The sequence below is a fragment of the Cricetulus griseus genome, chromosome 4 (genome assembly GCF_003668045.3).
Source record: "Cricetulus griseus strain 17A/GY chromosome 4, alternate assembly CriGri-PICRH-1.0, whole genome shotgun sequence".
Classification (NCBI taxonomy): Eukaryota; Metazoa; Chordata; class Mammalia; order Rodentia; family Cricetidae; genus Cricetulus; species Cricetulus griseus.
The window spans coordinates 189,468,749-189,490,626 of NC_048597.1; the positions used below are offsets into that span (position 1 = coordinate 189,468,749).

The following is a 21,878-nucleotide window of genomic DNA, read 5'->3' on the forward strand; positions in this document are numbered from 1 at the left end:
GCTGGATCCAAAGCTTTCATCGATTCATTTTTGTTCGAAGATAGTCTTACCAAGTTGCCAGTCTGGACTTAAATTCGTTGTCACCTTCCTGCCCCGGATCTCAAGCCTGCACCATCAGCCCGGCTTGAACGTGAATTTCGAGGCACGGTTGGGATCGTTTCCGAGGCCCCAGAATGAGACATCTTCAGGGTGGGAATTCGCTGAAGTCGAGGCCAGACAGTAGGAGCGCTACGGGTCCGGGAGGCCGCGTGGTTGCGAGCGCTGATTGGCCAGGCGGGGCAGGCCCCGCCCCCGAAGCGCGGCGGCCAATAAATACGCAGAGGCTCGGCGGGCGAGCTCGAGGGCGGCAGTGGAGCTTCTCCGACGCCACGGCCTGTGCTGCAGAGTCGGGAACGACGTGCGACGTGCGACGCGCGGGGTCTCCTCAGAACCATGTCTAGGCGGGAACCAGCACCCAACGCTTCCTCCTCGGGCGTTGCTCCGCGTAGAAGCTCGACGGTGTCCCGCGGCGCCGAGCGGACAGCAGCGGAGGAGCCGAGCCGGAGAGGCCGGGTCGGGAGCAAGGGGGCAGGCGGCGGCTGGAGAGAGCCCAGGGGTGCCACCGCCGAGGCCGCTGCCGGCCGCCGCGAACCGCCGCTCTGTTTCGGGGTGAAGAACGACGTGGTGGGCGCGGTGATAGGTGAGCGCGGGCGGGCGGGCGGTCTGTCTGCGGCGGGGCGACAGCAGCGCGGGGCGCAGTTCTGTGGCTGGCAGAGGTGTGTGCGGGAGAGAACCTCCTGGAAGACTCGCGCAGCCTCCGCGGCAAAGCGGGGTGCTGACGAGCGGGGCTTTCCGGTTTCCCGCACCCTCGAAGACCTTTTCATAGACAAGGATGCGGTAGTGCCAGGTCAGCCTTGGCTTTGTCTCTGCCTTAATCTAACCTGCTGTAAATTTAACTGCGGAAAGCTGCACATGGATTACAGGTGCAATTTTCAGCTTTTCTGAGATGCATTTTACAGAGATGAGGATGTTTCCCTCGGCTAGTATCCGGCGTTAATTCCTAGCTCCAGTTAGTTTTGTTGTTGTTGTTGTTCCCTGGGTCCTTGGAGTTAATATTTTTAGTTCTAAAAGCCTTACTTTGGGGTGTGTTTTAAGACTGTTGACTAGACAGATTCCTTTACCAGGGTTCTTGCCCAAAACATCTGAACAAGAACCCCAGTATTGGCCGGGTGGTGGGAGGCGCACGCCTTTAATCCCAATACTCCGGAGGCAGAGGCAGGCGGATCTCTGTTAGTTCCAGACCAGCCTGGGATACAAGAGCTAGTTCCAGGACAGCTTCCAAAGCCACAGAGAAACCATGCATGTCTCAAAAAACCAAAAGAAAAAAAAAACAAAAAACAAAACCCAGTATTTGAACGGGAACCTCACCAGAGAGCCAATAGGTTTGCAATAGAAGTTAGACCTGCTGCGAGAAGCCATAGGTGTAGGCATTGGAATACACACATTTCTTGTTGGGTATGCATGCTACTGTTTTTGTTCGTTTGTTATCATTCTGGGTATTGAACCCAAGGCATCCCAAATAACTAGGTGCAGACTCTTAGTACTGAGCTGCATTCTTACCCTTGCAACCTATTTGGTTTATTCGTATGTCTTTGTGTTTGTGTTAAATCTTGCCTGGCAGTGGTGGCGCTGGCCTTTAGTCTCAGCACTCAAGAGGCAGAAGCAGGTGGATCTTTGAGTTCCAGACCAGCCTGGTCTACAAGAGCTGCTTCCATTTCCAAGGTGCTAAAAGTGTAGGCATACACCAGCATACTCAGTGTATATGGCACTGAGGCTAGACCCTCGACCTCATACTTGCTGGGCACTCACTTCAGGCACTGAACGCCACCTCTAGCCCCTTATAGTATATATATATATATATATATTTTTTTTTTTTTGGTTTTTAGAGACATGGTTTCTCTGTGTAGCTTTGGAGCCTATCCTGGCACTCTGGAGACCAGGCTGGCCTGGATCTCAGAGATCCGCCTGCCTCTGCCTCCCGATTGCTGGGATTAAAGGTGTGTACCACCAACGTAGTATCTTTAATGGATACACAGAGAAACCCTGTCTCAAAAAACCAAAATAAACAAATAGTGCAGTGTTAATGATATATGGTAAATTGCATCCCAGCTCATCCATGATTAGAACGATACCATTTCTCCTTTCTCCTTGTTCTTGTACCTCCATATCCACATTCTCTGCTGTTGGAGCCTTTTACTTTAGATCCTCAAGTAGAATTAAGACAGTATTTTAGGATTGGCTTACTGTGGTTAGCATAATGCCCTCAATCATCTTCTGTTTCTTAGTATCTGACAGAATTTCTTTTTAAGACTGAAAGTTAGTTCCTTGTTGTATATCTCTTCCATTGTTATATCTATCCACTCTCCCTTGCTTCCAGCTTTTTACTTTGGTGAACAGTGCTTCTGTGAGCAGATACTCACCACCAAGCTTCCAGTTTGTTTGTTTGTTCGTTTGTTTTTCCGAGTCAGGGTTTCTCTGGCTTTGGAGGCTGTCCTGGAACTAGCTCTATAGACCAGGCTGGCCTTGAACTCACAGAGATCTGCCTGCCTTTCGAGTGCTGGGATTAAAGGCGTGTTCCATCAACGCCTGCCTTTCGAGTGCTGGGATTAAAGGCGTGATCCATCAACGCCTGGCTCCAGTTCTTTTTACATATGTACTCAGTCTTGGGATTAGTTGGTAGGGCTTCTGTCTGTTAGTTTTTTCCAGTCATACAAGTAGTTCCCAGGTTTCCAATCTGACCAAATCCTTACTAAGGCATGTGTATTTGTTTTAAATAGTAGCCATTTTAGGGGTGGTGGCATGGGTCCATGGTAGAGCACCTCTGTACCATGCACAGAACTTTTTGTTCAAAACCAAGTACTGCAAAGGATAAAGTTGGATATGGTGATGAAAGCCTTTAACCCCAGCCCTTTGCAGGTAGAGGTCTGGGTCAGTATATTGAGTTCTGGGCAGGTTGGGACTGTATAGTGAGACCCTGTGTGATACCTGTTCTTAGTTGACTATCTGGAATGAACTACAGCACAGAAATGGATGGCACACTTGTTATCCAGATCCTGAATCAGGAAGGATCCCCTTTAATCTGGGCCACATCTTCTGCTGGAAGGTTATATAGGACAATGGAAGGGTTCGTTCTTTGCCTGCTTGCCCTCATCTTGTCAGCAGACCCATTTCTTCACTGGCATTGGGATTCCAGCATATACCCAGCCTTGTGGGGCTGAAGAACTACTAGATTCTTGGACTTTGCATTCAGTTAGCCTTTCTCCATTTCTTCCCCAGAGGGACCTACAGCCTTTTGCAAGGTTAATTCTACACTGGGGGAAAGGAAACAATCAGACTTTCCAGGGTCTGTTGGGTACTGGCTCTGGATTGATGGTGATTCCAGGAAATCCCAAGAGACATTGTGGCCCTCCAATTTAAGTAGGGGCTTATAGAAGCCAGGTGAGTTTTGGCTGATGTCTGACTCACAGTAGGTCCCCAAACTCATCCTGTGGTGAATATATAATTGGGATGGATAACACTTAGAAGTTGGCAGAATTCTCACGTTGGTTCCCTGACCTGTGGAGTAAGGGCTATTATGGTTGGAAAGGCAAATGAAGCCTTAAGAGTTGCCGCTGCCAAAGAAAACAGTGAAACAAACCAGTATCACATCCCTGGAGAAATTGCAGAAATTAGTGCTAGCATCAAGGACTTGAAAAAGGCAGGGGTGGGTGGTTCCCACCACATCTCCCTTTAACTCTTCTGGCCAGAGCAGAAGACAGGTGGATTGTGGAGAATGACAGCTGACTACCAAAATCCCAGGTAGTCAGGTAGTGACTTGAGCAGCTGCTGTGCCAGATGTGTCCTTACTTGAGCAAATTAACTCGTCTCCTGGTACATAAGTGTGCAACCTTTTTCTGGGTACCTGTCCATAAGGACCACCAGAAGCAATTTGCTTTCAGTTGGCAAGGTCAGCAGTATGCCTTTACAGTTTTACCCTTCCACAAAGTGTCCCACTGGTGCACTACATTGACACTATGCTGATTGGACCAAGTGAGCAGGAGGTAGCAACCACTTAACCCATTGGTAACACCTGTGTATCAGCAGATGGAAAATAAATCTAACAAATTTCACTGAGGACCTTCTACCTCAGTGAAATTCTTAGGCGTTCAGTGGTGTAGGGAATGCAGAGATACTCTTTCCAAGGTGAATAAGTTACTGCAGCTGGCTCCTCCCACCGAGAAAGAAGCACAGCCTTTACTGGGTCTATTTGGATTCTGGAGAAAGCACATTCCCCATTTGGGAGTGTTACTATGGTCCCATATACTGAGTGACTCAGAAAGCTGCTATGGAGCCTGGAACAGAAGGCTCTTCATATCCAGCCTGTAGTGCAGGTCACTTTAACTGTTAGACCATATAATCCAGCAGACCTCATGATATTTGAGGTGTCAGTGGCAGATAGGGATGCTGTTTGGAACCTTTAGCAGGCTCCTATATGTGAATCACAGAAAAGACCTTTGAGATTTTGGAGCAAGGCTCTACCATCATCTGCAGTCTATTCTCTTTGAAAGACAGACAGCTCTTGGCCTACTATTGGAACTTAGTGTAAACTGAACATTTAACAATGGGCCACCAAGCCATAAAGTAGGGTGCTCACAGGAACAATCTATTATCAAGTGGAAATGGTCCTGAAGGCACTACCAAGCCAATAAGCAGCTCCCCTCCATGGCCTCTGCACCAGCTCCTGTCTCCAGGTTCCATCTCTGACTTCCTCCAATGATGACTATGATCTGGAAGTGTCAGCCAGACAAACTCTTTACTCCCCAACTTGGTTTTTCCTCATGGTGTTTTGTCACAGCCATAGAAATCCCAGCTAGGAAACCCTATTTTTAAAAAGAAAATCTTTAAAAAAGAAAAAGAAAAGAAAAAACGAGGCAATCTTTTTGTAGTTACAGTCTGTTACACACTTTAGAGATGCTGAACATCTTGTAGAATTAAATGTCCCTGAAGAAATGCCTGCTCAAATCCCTCACCTTTTGAATTTGTTTTATCAGAGTCAGATTATACCCAGGGTCTTAGGCTTGCTGCTCAGGTAGGTGCTATACTGCTCAGCTGTTCTTCATCCTTCCTTGCCCACTTTTTAAAACTGAATGATTTAGCTAGATATGGTGGCTCAGGGCTTGACATGCCTCCACTTAGGCAAAGGCAGGAGGATTATTGACTTGAGTTTAAAGCCAGTATGAGATATATTGTGAGTTTAGCCTGTGCTATAGTATGGGTCACTGCTTTTAAAGGACCTGGATTTTGCTATTGTTAATAGTGGCTCCAATTGTCTTCAATACACTTGGTATCCAATTTTTGATTTTTTGTTTTGAGGCAGGGTTTCTCTGTGGCTTTGGAGGCTGTCCTGGAACTAGCTCCTGGAACTAGCTCTTGTAAACCAGGCTGGTCTCCAACTCAGAGATCACCTGCCTCTGTCTCCTGAGTGCTGGGATTAAAGGCGTGTGCCACTACCGACCGGCTTTATAATTTGTTTTGTTTTTTGAGACAGGGTTTCTCTGTGACTTTGGAGGCTGTCCTGGAACTAGCTCTTGTAAACCAGGCTGGTCTCGAACTCAGAGATCCACCTGCCTTGCCTCCCGAGTGCTAGGATTTAAGGTGCGTGCCACCAACACCCTGCTGGATCCAATTTTTGTATGTGCTGGAAAAGACTCTTTAGTCTCCATCTGGGTAGAGGAAGCCTACTACTACCCACACAAATGTGAAATGTGAGTGTGGTGGTATACTCCTTTAATCCTAGTGCTTGTGAGGCAGAGATAGGCAGGTCTGAGTTCAAGGCTAGGTTGGGACAAGCTACAGGGCAAGTTCCAGGACAGCCAGGGTTGTTATACAGAACACCCCTGTCTTGGAAAAAAACAAACAAGTAAACAAAAAAAAAATGTGAAATGCCATCCTCTTCCACCTTCCAAAACAAAGTGTTTACTGCAACCTATGAACCTTCCCTTGAATGATTTGGGGAAGGCCTTTGAGGGAACTACATAGACCTCTTTTACTGATTTCAGTTCATAATCATGTATTTCTTTATTTTTAAAAACAGGTCGTGGTGGGTCAAAAATTAGAGAAATCCAAAATACAACAAATACTAGAATACAGGTAAGTCATCTGTTCCTGAACCATGAGAGGTAGCTTTTCATAAGGAGCACCTGACTCTAGCATTTGCTTGGTGCCTTGCATGGTGAAGTAGATGGCCTGAGCTCTTCATGGGACTATTCTCTATCATTTGCCTGAATTGTTATCTTTTCTAGATATAAGGTTTGTGACTCTTGAAAGTAAAAACTAAATCTTTAGAACATTTAAGAACAATAACTCGGGGCTGGACAAATGACTGAGTGATTAACAGCACTTGTTGCGCTTGAAGAGGGCCTAGGTTAGCTGCTCAGCACCCACATGACAGCTCACAATCATCTGTAATTCCAATTCCAGATGCTCTTCTGACCTCCCTAGGCACCAGGCACAAAACTTGGGAAAACCTAAAATAGCCAGGCAGTGGTTGCACATGCGTTTTATTCCCACATTCAAATGACAAGAGGCAACAGCTCTCTGATTTCAAGACCAGCCTGGTCTACAGAGTAAGTTCCAGGACAGCCAGGAGCTACACACAACACACACACACAAAAAAACCAAACAATTAATAACAAGAAAACTAAAATACAAACAAACTTTGTAAGGGGAGTTAGGGGGAAGTAATGGTAGGTGGATATGATCAGAATACGTTAAAAGAAAAAACAAAAAGAAAAAAACAAATCTTGAGGGCATTGGTGGCACACACTTTTAATCCTAGCACTCCGGAGACAGACAGGCAGATCTCTGAGTTTGAGGCCAGCATGGTCTACAGAGCGAGGGCCAGGCCAGGCTCCAAAGCAATACAGAGAAGCCCTGACTTGAAAGAAAAAACTAAAAAAAATGCAAACATGGCCTTGCTACTATTCCATGTCCAGTTTGAGTGAGATCCTATGTATCCTCCTGGATTTTTCTCTTTCTGGGTAACAATGACAATCTGTAAACTTAAATTCAGAATGCACTGGTAGATGACTCAGTAGTCAAGCCCCTAAAGCCTGGCCTTGTTCAATCTCTAGATCCCACTGAAGATAGGAGAGAACTCAACACAAACAAATGCTGGGATTAAAAAGGTGTGTGCCACCAACACCTGGCTCGTGTTTGCATATTCTCACAATTTGAAGTTGAGTAATTATTGGGCTGAATGAGGAGACTTCAATCCTTGCTTCTCCCTTTGCTTCTAGGTAATAAAAGGAAATCCAGAGGCAGAAATCAAAATTTTTGGCAATAAAGCCATGCAAACGAAAGCAAAAACGGTGATAGATAATGTTGTTAAAAAACAACAGAATTACATTCCAGGACACAGAGTTGGTAAGTAATATTTATACATTTAAGTGCTTTTGTTTATTGTTATTGAGACAGATTCCAGCCTTAGCTGGTCTGGAATATCTAATCTATATAGAACCTTGAACCCATAAAGATCTGCCTGCCTTTGCCTCCCAAGTGCTGGGATTAAAGGTATGTACCACCACATCAAGCCTGCTCTAGAAAATTTTTTCAATAATAAATTGGAAAATTTTTCTATTCTTTCATATAACAGCCTGGCCACAGTTTACCCTCCCTCTTTCCCAGTCCCTTCCCCCTCCTTCCCTCTTCCCCAGATCTACTCCTCCTCCATTTCCCTTAAGAAAAATAGGCCTCCCAGGAATATCAACCAAACAAGTTACAATATGACCAGGCACAAAACCTCATTTCAGGGCTGACAGGGAAACCCAGTAGGAGAAAAGAGGCCCCAAAAGCAGACAAAAGAGTCAGAGACAGCCCCCATTCCCACAAGATCACCAAGTGACATAACTAACATGCAGCGGTCTTAGGTCAGACCCACATAGACTGATTGTCAACTTAGTAGCTGTGAGCCTCCATGAGTCCTGCTTAGATGAGTTGTGTTCTCCTGGTTTCCTTGATTCCTCTGGCTCCTACAATCCTTCCTTGAGCTCTGCCTAGTGTTTGGCTGTGGATCTTCTCCCATCATTTACTGGATGAAGCCTTTCTGGTGATGATTATGCTAGATTCCAGTCTACAAGTGTAGCCAAATATCGTTAGGAATCATTTCATTGATTTCTCCCCTCCCCTAACATATTTTAAAGATACTTTTTACCAGTGTTTTTTATTGGTTTTGTTTTGTTCTGTGATACAAAGTCTCCATTTGTAGGACAAGGTGGCCTCACACTCTCAGTCCTCTTGCCTCAGCCTCCTGAGATATGGGAATTCAAGTGTGCTTCACCCACTTCTGGGTCTTTTTCAGTGTTATAAACATCATATTTGATTCCTTTACTCAAACAAAGCTTTAGATTTTCCAGATCTATACATTTAAGAAATAAAAAGCCAGATAACTATGGCTTTTTTAAAATTACATAATGTTAGTAAATGTGCTTGACACCAATAAACTGACCTGAGTTCTATCCCCAGAATGCACACAGTGGAAAGAGAAAACTACTTCCTACATGTCATCTGACACGTGCCCCATGGCATATTCAGGGACACGTGTGAGTGCACACACATGCACACACTACAAGTAAGCAATAAATGGATGAAATAAAATATACATAATACCCATGACTACTTAACTGTTAAGTCTGGTTTCACTTTAAGCCACAGGTAAGTTAAAATGAAAGGACTCTTTAACACACATTTTAATATTAAGTGTAAACATTGGTCCTGTGTGTGTTTATGCCTATGTGTGTGTGCACTCTAGCTTGTATTCAGGCCAGCAGATCTGAGTGCTCTCCACCTATCTTCTGGATTCATTTGAATCCAGACTTCATTGACTGGGCTACTCCAGCTAGCCAGCCTGCTCTGGAGAACCCCTCTGTCCACCTCCCTAGTTCTGTAATTTCAGGAGGACCACCATACCCACTTGAAACTGACATGGGGGTGGGGAGCCCAGATATGGTCCCTGAAAATTATAGATTTTTATATTTCAAGTATTAATATCCTTATATGAATAACACAATAAAAATATTGCATTGGGGATTTTGTGCTCCCTGATTGGTAATATCGGGATTTACTTCAAAGCTAATTGTAAAAATCTTTTAACAGATATTATTGCATTCCAACCCTCTGTTGGAAAAGATGTCAGTAAAAGTGACAGTGTAACAGAAGATCAGCCATTGATAGATTGGGATCAAATCCGAGAAGATGCTTTGAAATGGGAAAAGAAAAAGTGGGCAGGTCAGTGCTGTATCCTATCATTTATATGCAGTGATGCTTTTTTCTTTACTGAAGTTATGCCTCTACCCAGCTTCTTCACCGGTGGGTCGTGACACACATAGGGTCATGTAACTGAATTCAAAGGTAATGAAAAATGTGGCAACAGGACAAGGGTTCTGAGCACCCGGATCAAAACATTAATTCCAAATTAAAAGCATAATAGCTCTGAGGTGTGCTCACTTGTGTTGCAACACATGCAGGCCTTCACTATAGCCTTGGTTCTGACGCAACATACACTCTGCATTACATTCTGTCATACCACATAGCATCACCAGATGCCCCCTGAAATACCTCTGCTCAGGTTTGATGCTCTTATATGTTATGAATTTCATTGCTTTTACTGTACATGCTAAGTTTTCTGAACTTACAGAAACAATGCTTTAACTATAAGGGGAAAAAGTTGGTATTTTTAAGCATTCCTCAGTATGTCTTTGAATTATTGTTTTAGGATGTTTGATTCTAAAAATTACTGGCCAGGCATCTTAGCACGTACCTGTAATCCCAGAGACAAGATCTCTAAGCTTGAGGCCAACATAGGCTACATAGCTACTGGTCTACATAGCTAGTTCCAAAGGAAGCCAGGGCTTCATAGCGAGGACCTGCCTCAAAAAATAAGTAAAAAATAAAATAAAAAATTGCTATTTGATTTGCAAAAAATAATTTTATTTTATTTCAAAAAATAAAAATTCAATGAATTTGCCTTGGAATTAGGATAGAATTTCCAGCAATTTATGAAATGACCATTTTGTACTATGTATTTGTGTGAAGTGACATTCTTAAGTATAGATGATTAGAATATAAAAGTACTGACAATGCTCTAGTCCCTGCAGTGTTATTCAGCTAAGATTTAATTCATATATATATATGAGCCGGGCAGTGGTGACACATGCTTTTAATCCTCTGGGGCCAGGCTGATCTTGAGTTCCAGGCCAGCCTGGTTACAGAACAAGTTTCAGGACAGCCAGGGCTATGCAGAAAAACTATATCAACCCCCCCCCAAAAAAAAAGAATTAAAGAAAAAATAAGTAAGCAGATATATCTCATTAGAATACAATTTTACCTTAATCTTTAATAAATGGTAAAATTCTAAGTATACCAAAGAATTTTGAAGTAAATATGATTTATTTTCAGTGACTGATATATATACCTGTTTTACATAATATCCAGGGTCATGTAAATTACACCAGTGAAAAGTGGTTCTGAGAAAAGAACTGCTTCATAAAATTTCTACTTATAGGCTCTAATTGAGCACTAAACTTGGCTATTAAAATGAGGCATCATTATTTAATATTTGGTTGTATAGGCTGGAGAGATGGCTCAGTGCTCGAGTACTTATTGTGCAACCATGAGGACCTGGGTTTAGTTCCAGCACCCCACCCACATAAAAAGCTGGATGTGGTCCTGTGCATGCCTGTAACGCTAGCATGGGGATAGGGAGATGGAGCCAGGAGGATTGGTGGCCAGCCTAACTGAAATTTGAACTCCATGTTCATCAAGACAACCTGCCTCAAAAGAATAAGGTAGAAAGGGATAGAGGGGGATATCTGCTGCTCTCTGGCCTCCACGCTGGAGCATACTCTCACACAGAGATGTTTATATGAACACTCACACACTTCACATGTACACAAAAGGTAGTGCACCATTGATAAATTAATCAAAGTGTTGGTAACTATAAACCTCTGCATGTGAAGTGTTTAGGCAGTTGCTATGTTGGGGGGCGGGGCACTGTGCAAGGGTTTAAGTGGTGCTTTTAAATCATAAGGGGCAGTACTTGGCCACATGAGCATGAGGACCACTCCAGATCTCTGTACTCTCATGGCTGGGGGAATGGAGACAAGTAGATCCTAAAGAGTTCACTGGCCAGCTAGTCTAGCCAGTTGGTGAGCTTGAAATTCAATGAAACGCCTTGTCTCAAAATAGAGTGCACCTTTAATCCCGGTCTACAAAGCTAGTTCCAAGACAGCTAGGCCTATACAAAGAAAACCTTTCTTGAAAAACCAAAACAAATAGAACATCTAAGGAGCACACCCATCTGGCTTGCATATGCAAACATATATGCATACACACGTATACCACACTCACAGAGGCTCAGACACAGACAACCTCATAAAATAGAATGAGGATCTACATTTAGTATGGGGACTGGGAATTTGTGAATCAGTGCTAAAGTAATTTTCCTGAACAAGTCTGGGTTTGATTACCAACATTACAAAAATAAACACTAATGGTACGGTACTGAAAAAATGGCATAGTGGTTAAGAGTATATGTACTGTTCTTGCAGTAGTATTTTTTTTTTAAGACCTATGTCAATTGTCTAAGAAAAAGCTCCAGGGAGAATTCAATGTCTGCAAGTTTAATTCACACCACACATAGACATACATTAACAAACAAAAAGTATCCTGACTTGGTAGCAGATGTCTTTATTCCCAGTACATAGGAGGGAAAGGCAGGCAGATCTCTGTAAGTTTAAGATCAGCCAGAGCTATATAATGAAATTTTGTCTTCCAAAACTAAATAAATCTTAAAGATTTTAAACTAATGGTATGGAGGTTTGAAGAAAAACTAAAATCAATCTAAAGTGTTTGAGAGTAAATTCATTTGTTGCAGTAATTTGGGCTTCTTTTAATCATACTCTCCAGCCCACAGCTGCCTGAGACTACAGTTCCAGAGGATCCAACTGGCTTTTCTGGCCACCAAAGGCACCTACACACAGATGGCATATACTCACAGAGATATGCACACACATACATAAAAAGTAACAAAATACTTATTTTTTTTTAAAAAAGATTCCTTCCTGGGTGAAAAAAAATGTAGTTGAAAGAGAAACCAAAAAGATCTTTGAGGCTGGCATAAGCCTAGACGGCAACATGTAGAATTATCTAAAACTGTACGCATAGAGAACTTAATATTCTAGTTTGATACTTTTGAATGTGTTAGTAAATGTACATTCTCATTATTTATTTATCAAAGTTTGGATTGTCATCTTTGTCCCAGATTTACCACCAATTAAGAAAAACTTTTACATAGAGTCACCAACGACAAGGTCAATGACACAAGTGCAAATAGACAACTGGAGGTGGGTAATTGTTTCATTACCTCAGTATGTTCTTTCGTTCTAGCTATTGACTTGTTAGGCAAGGATTTTGAATGATTGTATTGGAACACTATACCCAACTTCCATGTTTGCTCAACTGAAAACTTGGCTGCATCTCACATGAATTTTAGAGCATTGTTGTCAAATTCTAATGTGGAGCATGGTGGCACGTGCCTGTAATCCCAGCAGAGGTAGGAGTTCAAGATCAGCAAGACTGATGGTGGAAACTGGTCTGTTTGTGCCTCAGAGGCCATATGTATCAACTGAACAGATGAGAAAGTAAACACAATATATGCTGGGGATGTAACAGTCAAGCTCATCCTGCATGACAGTGTCCCCATAAGATTGAGGTAGGATGGAGTTTGAGGCTAGCCAAGGCCACATAAGGCTCTGCAAATATATATATAATCAGAAAAAGAGACTAATGCGAAGCCTTCGTCAAATAACTAATCTTAGTACTGTTAACCTAATTTTGTATTATAATGTACATATTTGGGTTCCATTTTCCATACTCATTCAATCATACTTGGGTTTTTCTTTACCTCTGGACCCTCAAGAAGGAAACAGACTCCTGTTTCTCTTTTTGTATGTTCATTTTTTATTTGCTTGTTTTGAAAAAAGTCTGTATATCCCAGGCTAGACTAAAACTTTCTATCCTCCTGTCTCCAAATCCCAAGTGCTGGCATTCCAATTGTGTGCCACCATGTCCAGCCCTCCATTTTTTAGTCTATAGCACCTTAAAATTCTAAAGTCTGGTTTTCATCACTTGCAGATGGCTTTCTAGCTATTACCTGAAGTGATTGTAAGAAATATTTATCTCTTGTAAATTGAAATCCACTAATCCTTTTATTTTCTATAAAGGAAAGAAAACTTTAATATAACATGTGATGACTTGAAAGAAGGTGAGAAGCGTCCTATCCCCAACCCTGTATGTAAATTTGAAGATGCCTTTCAAAGTTACCCAGAAGTTATGGAAAACATTAAAAGAGCAGGCTTTCAAAAACCTACACCAATTCAGGTACGCTTTTGTTAGTGCCAGTATTGCATTGAATATTTTCCCCCAGATAATGTCTGTTAGAAGTTAAATCACCAGGGAATAGCTTGCCAGCACTGCGAATGGCTATCCTAAAATGTGTTTAAAAGCATAAAAAAGATATGGCAAGAGGAATTGTGATTGTTTCATTATTTATCATTCTTTTTCAGTCGCAGGCATGGCCAATAGTTCTGCAAGGAATAGATCTTATTGGAGTAGCACAAACTGGAACAGGGAAGACACTGTCCTATTTAATGCCTGGATTTATCCATCTAGACTCTCAACCACTGTAAGAATTCCTTTGGCTCTGTTTTTGGTTTTTTGTTGTTTCTCTGGCTTTGGAGGCTGTCCTGGAACTAGCTCTTGTAGACCAGGCTGGTCTCACAGAGATCCACCTGTGCATGAGTCACCAACCCCGGCTGGCTCTATTTCTTAATAGATGTATATTATACCAAATTATACCAAAACTATAATTTAGTTCCTGTCATTTCTTGCATTGGTCAAAGTGATGCCTCTTCTTGCCCAAGCTGCACATGGCTGTGCTGATGAAGTATACAATTATAAAACCATTTTAGGAAGCAATAGGCAAAGTCATAATAAAAGCCACTGGAATTAAATTGTCCTAAATAATGTTGTTTAATTTAAAATAGTATGAATATATTGTCCAGTGTAGTTCTAGTCAATGAGAAAATGTTTAGCATTTCAAGTGAAATGTGAAAAAATAAATCATGTTAAATGAACAAGTATTTAGGACAATGGATTGTGGTGTATGTGGCTTATTTTCTGGCTTTTGTCATATTTGGTTATTCTCCCTTTGATTTAAAAAAAAAAGTTATAGAAACTTATACCAGCAGCTTATTTTTTAGGTAACTTCATTGTAATAAACCGGAGTGTACCGGAGGAACTTTTGTTTTTTGGTGTTTTGAGACAGGGTTTCTCTGTGCAGCAGTCCTGGCTATCCTGACATCTGCTTTGTAGACCAGGCTGATCCACCTTCCTATGCCTCCCAAGTGCTGGGATTAAAGGTGTGCACCACCACCACCTGGCTACAGCAGAAACTTTTAATCCACACTTAACCAAAAAGTACAAATATGTTTTTTCTGCATCTTTGGCACTTATCACTACAAATTTTATAGTTAATGAACTTGCCATGCAAGTAAGACAAATAACTTAATGTCATTGTTTCCCTTTTAAAGACCTAGAGATCAAAGAAATGGACCAGGCATGCTAGTCCTTACACCTACCCGGGAGTTAGCCCTTCAAGTAGAAGCTGAATGTTCTAAATATTCATATAGTGATCTTAAAAGGTAAGTTTTAAGTGTTACATTCACCTACATGTTTGTAGTAACTTTAAATTTGCGGGGAGGGCAGGAGAGATGAGATGGCTCAGTGGAGTGGTTCAATTTCCAGCACCCACATGGCAGCTCACAACTGTTTGTAGCTCTAGTTTCAAGGGATCTGACACCCCTGGAAATGCACAAAATGCACAAAACAATGAAAGTTTCTGCTGTTGATGGAGTTTACCTTTTATTATGGCTTCTGACATCATTATTAGTTCACACCTTCGGAATCTGATTTGATTAACAATAGCCATCATATAGGGCCAAAAAATGTAGAAACATGGTTCTTTAGGCTGGCAGTATAGATGGTTTACACAAAGGACAGCTACTCCTAAAAGCATCAGATATTCTTATTTCATCTTATCCTGTAACCAAAATGCTTAGGTTAGGTTGCCATTTTGAGTTATGATGGAATGTTCTTAAACATGAATTTCTCGATTTTTTTTTACAGTGTTTGTGTATATGGTGGTGGTGATAGAGATGGACAAATCCAAGATGTTTCAAAAGGTGTAGACATCATTATTGCAACTCCTGGAAGATTGAATGACCTACAAATGAATAACTTTGTCAACCTGAAAAGTGTAACCTATTTGGTAATCATGGAGTAAGGGTTTGGAATACTGGGAGGAAAAAGAACAGAAATTGTAGGAAATGGGAGTGGGGATGGCTGTTTTATGGTGTTCTGTATTCTGTGACTGTTTCCTGTTTAGTAGTCATAGAAGGGACTGGGAATCAAATGAAACAAATGAGTCCGTTTATTCTGGTCTCTGGTCTCTTGGGTGATAGGGGAAATAAGATATTGGCCGCATTAGAGATTAGCCACATTCTTCACTTTGAATACAGGTTTTAGATGAAGCAGACAAGATGTTGGACATGGGATTTGAACCCCAGATAATGAAAATTTTGTTAGATGTACGCCCCGACCGGCAGACTATTATGACAAGGTATGCCTAATTATGTATTCAGAATGGAAATCAGTAGATTAAAAACCTGTTCTATTAGGTTGCTTTCTCAACTATCTTTCAGAGTATTACTTGAAAGTATTTTGAGATTCTTAAATGTAACAATATCCTTGATTGTTATACCTTTCCTTTGTAAGGTGGGTTTGTTATTTTTGTTATAGGCATCCTTAACCTTTGGATAACATAAAAAAGTAAATGAAAAACAACCTAGTTTAAAAACTTAGTTTGATTGTAGCTAGCCAACTCTTACTAGGATTTGTTTCACTTATTTAAAAGAATAGAAATGTAAAGATGTCTTTTGTGAGTAGCATGGTTCAAAGCATTCCTAAAGAAATTTTGTTGGGAGAGGGGGTTGCATGACTTAAAATTAAAGCCCAGCACTTGGGAGGTAAAGGCAGGCAGATCCAAGTTCCATGCCAGTTTGGTCTATAGAGTGGAGTTCCAGGACAATGCTCCAAAGCTACAGAGAAACCCTGAAAGAAATTTGGTAACATGTATCTTATTTTGTTTCCAGTGCTACTTGGCCATATGCTGTCCGACGTCTTGCACAATCTTATTTGAAAGAGCCAATGATTGTCTATGTTGGTACTTTGGATCTAGTTGTAAGTTTGTTTTTATTACTATTAAAACTTTTTATAATAGTTAAAGGCAGTGGGGTGTACTTCAGTGATGGAGTAGATATTTAGCATTCATGAGTTTATATATATATGGGGGGATAATTGATATATGGGTTGGGGAGAGGGCTTAGTGGATAAAGTGCTTGCCACTCAAACGTGGAATTCAGATCCTCAGAATTGAAGTGACAAACCAGGCAGATGTGGCAGTCACAAAGACAGGATCCCCACTGACAAGGCAACTAGTGAGCCTAGCCAGAGAGTCAGAGAGCTCCAAGTTCAGTGAGAGACCCTGCACTCATGTTTCCGTACACACACACATAATAAAATAGTAAATATAAACTAATACTTTGTAAAATGATTAACATTCAGGAAAAACTGAGTACTTCAATATGCTACTACAATCTATTTTTCTGTTTACAAATGCATTTCTTAGCCACTTGGGCGGTGCTAATGTACTATGATCTCGTTTATTTAGGCTGTAAGTACAGTGAAGCAAAATATAATCATCACCACAGAAGAAGAGAAACGAACTCATATCCAAACATTCCTAGAGAATATGTCACCTAAAGATAAAGTCATTGTCTTTGTCAGCAGAAAAGCTGTGTAGGTATTTCTTTGTGCTTTCATTATCATTAGCAACCAGTTGATTTACTCATGACTGTTTCTGTATCTGATTTCAAATGGGGAAGTTTGCTGGTTGATGGTCATAGAATAAACACTTAGGATCATTAACTTTATTTATTTGCTTCAGTGCTGATCACTTATCAAGTGACCTGATTCTCCGACACATATCAGTAGAATCTCTGCATGGCAATAGAGAACAGAGTGACCGAGAGAAAGCATTAGAGAACTTTAAGACAGGTGAGTTATAATTGGCTGTCTGTTGCAGTTCAGGGAATTCCAGTACCTTGGCTTGACTAAGTGATAGAATCTTTTCATATTTCACATTTCTCCGTCTGTCCTCACATTGTAATCCAGAATAGACTTGTTAGAACTCTGAATATTAATTTGCTTTTGAGACATAGCTAGGTAATTCCACAAAGACCAATACATGGACATGTCAAAATATTAACTTGTAGTAGGAACTGTCTATTAGTTGACATGTCCTAGTTACTTCACCATGGTTGTGATAAAACACCATGAAACAAGGCAAAAAAGGAAGGCTTTATTTGGGGCCCCTACCACCACCACCACCACCACCACCCACCACCCACCACCACCACCACCACCACCACTACCACCACTACCACCACCACCATCACCATGAAGACGTTGGCAGCGGACAGGCTCATGAAGCAGAGAGAGCTGCACTGGAGATGGTGGGAGGCCTCTGAAACTTCAAGCCCTCCCGCATTTTCCCAACAAGGCCACACATAATCCTCTAAAATTACACCAACAGGAACCAAGCATTTAAAGATAGTCTCTGGGGACCATTTTCATTCAGACCACAAAACATTCTCTTTCCCACATTGTTCAGATAGTTCAGGAAAGAACTATTATGACTGTTTCTGTATCTGATTTCAAATGGGGAAGTTTGCTGGTTGATGGTCATAGAATAAACACTTAGGATCATTAACTTTATTTATTTGCTTCAGTGCTGATCACTTATCAAGTGACCTGATTCTCCGACACATATCAGTAGATTATGATTCCATAAACCTAGTTTTGTGTATTTCGTTGTATCCGGACTTTGAACTACAAGAGAGTTAGTGCCTCATTATGAACGATTCCATAAACCTAGTTTTCTGTATTTCATTGTATCTGGACTTTGGTTATGTTGTGTTGTGACTTTCCCATAGTTTAAAAATCTATAAGCAATAATCATCTAGTTAAATAATAATAGCTGGGCATTGGTGGCACACGCCTTTAATCCCAGCACTTGGGAGGCAGAGGCAGGTGGATCTGTGAGTTCAAGACCAGCCTGGTCTATAAGAGCTAGTTCCAGGACAGCCTCCAAAGCCACAGAGAAACCCTATCTAAACCCACCCCCCCAAAAAAGAATTGAATTTCACATGCCTTGGACTAGACTAAAGGTGTTTGCCTTTACTCTTTAGGGAAAGTGAGGATACTTATCGCTACTGACTTGGCATCTCGAGGACTTGATGTTCATGATATCACCCATGTCTACAATTATGACTTTCCACGGAACATTGAAGAATATGTACACAGAGTAGGACGCACTGGGCGAGCAGGGTAAGCCAGCGGAGTCTACAGGAGAGAAGGCAATTCTGGAACTCAGACTGTTCTTGCCCAGAAACCCATTTTATTCCCTTGTTCTGTTCTTCTCTTGGCCCTTATTGACTGTTTATCCCTTTTTATTTGGATCCTGCTGCGATTAGCTTCTTTTGATTTGAATTTTTTGTTGTTGTCTATAAGTTCTCTGTGTGTTGTTGCTTGTGTTTCTTTATGTATATGGGCACTTTGTGTGAATATTGGTGTGCACGTGAGAAGAAGAGTATAGGATCCCATTACAGATGGTTGTGACCTACGAAGTGGTTGCTGGGAATTGAATTCAGGACCTCCGGAAGAAGTCTCTTAACTGCAGAGCCATCTCTCTAAATCCCGTGTATTTGAGATTTTTGGCAGTACTGGGAATTGAATTTCTCACACATACTAGGAAGTGTATATTTGTCTACTAAGCCACATCCCTGTGCCTCTTTGTACCCCCACCACCACACCCCCTACCTCACAGTATGTAAGTGTGCCTAAGCAAGCCTTGAACTCTGATCTTCCGGACTTAGTTTTCCAAATATTCCAAGTATTAAGCCTGCAGTATTCCAACAGTGAACTGTGCTCAGTGATTACTTTTATTGTTATTGAAAAGTATTCAAGTTTGCATTAACATGAAAAGATAACCTTTTTACCCCTGTTGAACCCTTGGGCTGTTTTTAAAGTTACTGAAATTTCTGAGCCCAGAATTTCTGTGTTTCAGACCTGACCAACTAAAAATCAACTTTAAAAAGGGCCTGTATGGGGTTAGATAGATGGCTCAGTGGTTAAGAGCACTGGCTGCTTTTTTTTTTTAGAGAGCCTGGATTCAATTCTCAGCATCCACATGGCAGCTCACAACTGTCTCCTGTTCAGGGCATCTTACACTTCATACACTCTTTTGTAGAGTGTGTGCACACATGCAGTAAGTCAATCTAGGTGTGATTTACATTATACAGGACAATACATAAATGTGATGTCATTTTCTGTAAGATTTGAGCATCCACTGATAATCTCATGGGGTTCTATCGCCAACTCCATGTAATGCAAGAGGATAATTTTGTTTAGATTCTAAATTGCTGTTTATGTGGATATTAACACATGAGTTATAAAGGTTGAGGTTTCTTGTTTTTGTTCTGTTTTCTATATTAACCAAATTCTGAGTATATGGTATAAAATTACATGAAATTTTTCCCTCTTAAAGGCGAACAGGCATGTCAATTACCCTTATCACAAGAAATGATTGGAGGGTTGCCAATGAGCTGATTAATATTCTGGAAAGAGCAAATCAGGTGAGAATATAGAACTTATTAGAAATTTACATGTTAACGTATATGCTATGCCAGCTACTGAAGGCTCAGCTTGGCAAGATATGTAAGAAAACACTAATAGAGGGTTATACCATGGCAAAGATTGTGAGCTATGGGAGAAAGATTGAGAAACCTGATGTGATGTGAGTGAGCAATAGATAGTGGTGGGAACACTCTAGGCCCAGTGGTGAGACAGAATACAGGAGAAATGGTACCATTAAAAAGGGCTGTTGGTTAATTCCCAGGCAGAAGTAGGCGGGTCTCTGAGATCGAGGTTAGCCTGGTCTACAGGCAGATCACTGGAGAGTTGACCAAAATGAATGTATGAAAAAGTCATGTAGTGGAAACCTGCTGTTGTGATTCAGCTTATATACATGTGATCGCACCCCCATATGGCTCACAGTCATTTGTTAGCCTCTGCAGACACCAAGCACACAAGTGATATATAGACAGTCATACACACAAAATAAAACAAAATTGTGTTAAGGGAACTGTTAAGCAGCTAGAAAACAATAGAAACAGTGTGTAGAAGAATAAGAATGGTGGATACATTGGTCAGTAGCTTAGAAATATACTTAGGATTTAACTGCCTTTTTTCTTTTGAAAGATATCTCTTGTAATTGTGGGATTTGAAGGTCATTCAGCATGTTGTAGGAACTCAGAATCCTATTAACACACTTATTAATTGCAGAGTATACCAGAGGAACTTGTCTTAATGGCTGAGCGGTACAAAGCTAATAAACTAAAAAGAGAGATGGAAAAAAAAATGGGAAGACCTCAAGGAAAACCTCAGAAGTTTTACTAATGTCTGGTGTTGCATTAGTGTGCCACAGGTAAATTTTTGTTTTATTGTATGTTCTTGGAGACAGGGTCTCTTTATGTTATCACTGGATATCTTAGAACTCACTATGTAGAACAGGTTGGTCCTGAACTCAAAGATCTACCTGCTTCTGCCTCCCAAATTCTGGATTAAAGGTGTGTACTACCACACCAAGCAAATCCTTCAAAACTAGGTTAAAATGGTGTATGTATTACAATCAACAGAATCTCTAAGAACTGCTGACAAATGGTGAAGATTGCTCTTTCACCTGTTACCAAAGTCTAGTTAATAACACTTTTTAGACATATGCCACCCAGGCTGGCCTCCTACCTGCCACCCTTCTGTCTTTCGGTCTTAGCCTCCCAAGTGCTAGGGTTACAGGTACAAAACAGAACATATAACCCTGAAGTAACTTACATATTTATCAAGTGACAAAAAATGTCAGGTGTTGACAAGGATGTGGAAAAATTGGACCCCTTGTTCACTGTAGTGCTTCCTTGGCAATTATATTATGTCACAAATCTACTGAGTATATATTCAAAATAATAGGAAGCAGGACCTCAAAATTGTGTGTCCTTATTTAATGGCATTATACTTCAAAAACAGCACTATTTGGAAGCAACCCTGTTGAAAAATATTTAACTATATGTAAAGATGTGTTTTATTTTTTTCCATTTTTATGTTTCAAAATATGTAAAGATGTGTTTAATTATATAATTGTGTTGCTGTTGTACCTTGCCTGCCTAAGACACCTGATTAGTCTTAAAAAAGCTGATTGGCCAACAGCGAGGAGGAGGTATAGATGGAACTTCTGGGCACGGAGAGTAAATAGAAGGAAGAATTTAGACTGGAAGAATGAAAAGGAGACACCGGGGAAATGCTAGGAGACAGAAAACAGGAAAGTAGTACATACAGAATGAAAAAAGGCAAAACACAGATGAATAGAAACGTGTTAAAAGTTAGTGGAACACGCCTAAGCTAAGTAAAAATGTGCCACAGTTCGGGCACCGACTTCTTAGAGCTGGGGTGGCTAAATGCAGCTCTTGGCCAGGCCCACAGGTTTAAGGCTTGGCTCTCACTACCAGAGGAAGGAGCAGAGACAACTGCCAGAACCACAAGCTGGATGGCCTAACTTCCAATTAGCATTTAAA

The 21,878-nt window shown here is 41.3% G+C and overlaps 1 protein-coding gene across 1 annotated transcript; it reads left to right on the plus strand.

The window, feature by feature from the left end:
* The first annotated feature begins 432 nt into the window (after positions 1-432).
* On the plus strand, positions 433-20,712 carry Ddx43 (DEAD-box helicase 43). Its single transcript, XM_027411395.2, has 16 exons — positions 433-679; positions 6,113-6,168; positions 7,317-7,443; positions 9,172-9,303; positions 12,338-12,419; positions 13,299-13,455; positions 13,641-13,759; positions 14,667-14,777; positions 15,262-15,403; positions 15,654-15,754; positions 16,287-16,374; positions 16,865-16,992; positions 17,141-17,250; positions 18,444-18,582; positions 19,802-19,889; positions 20,599-20,712. Exons 1-16 carry the CDS (start codon positions 433-435, stop codon positions 20,710-20,712), a joined length of 1,941 nt encoding a protein of 646 aa, XP_027267196.1.
* The last annotated feature ends 1,166 nt before the right edge of the window (positions 20,713-21,878 follow it).

Coding starts and splice junctions, on each gene's coding strand:
- Ddx43 (XM_027411395.2), top strand. CDS start 433: ATGTCTAGGCGGGAACCAGCACCCAACGCTTCCTCCTCGGGCGTTGCT. Junction 680..6,112: donor CGTGGTGGGCGCGGTGATAG/GTGAGCGCGGGC, acceptor TTTTAAAAACAG/GTCGTGGTGGGTCAAAAATT. Junction 18,583..19,801: donor GGACGCACTGGGCGAGCAGG/GTAAGCCAGCGG, acceptor TCCCTCTTAAAG/GCGAACAGGCATGTCAATTA.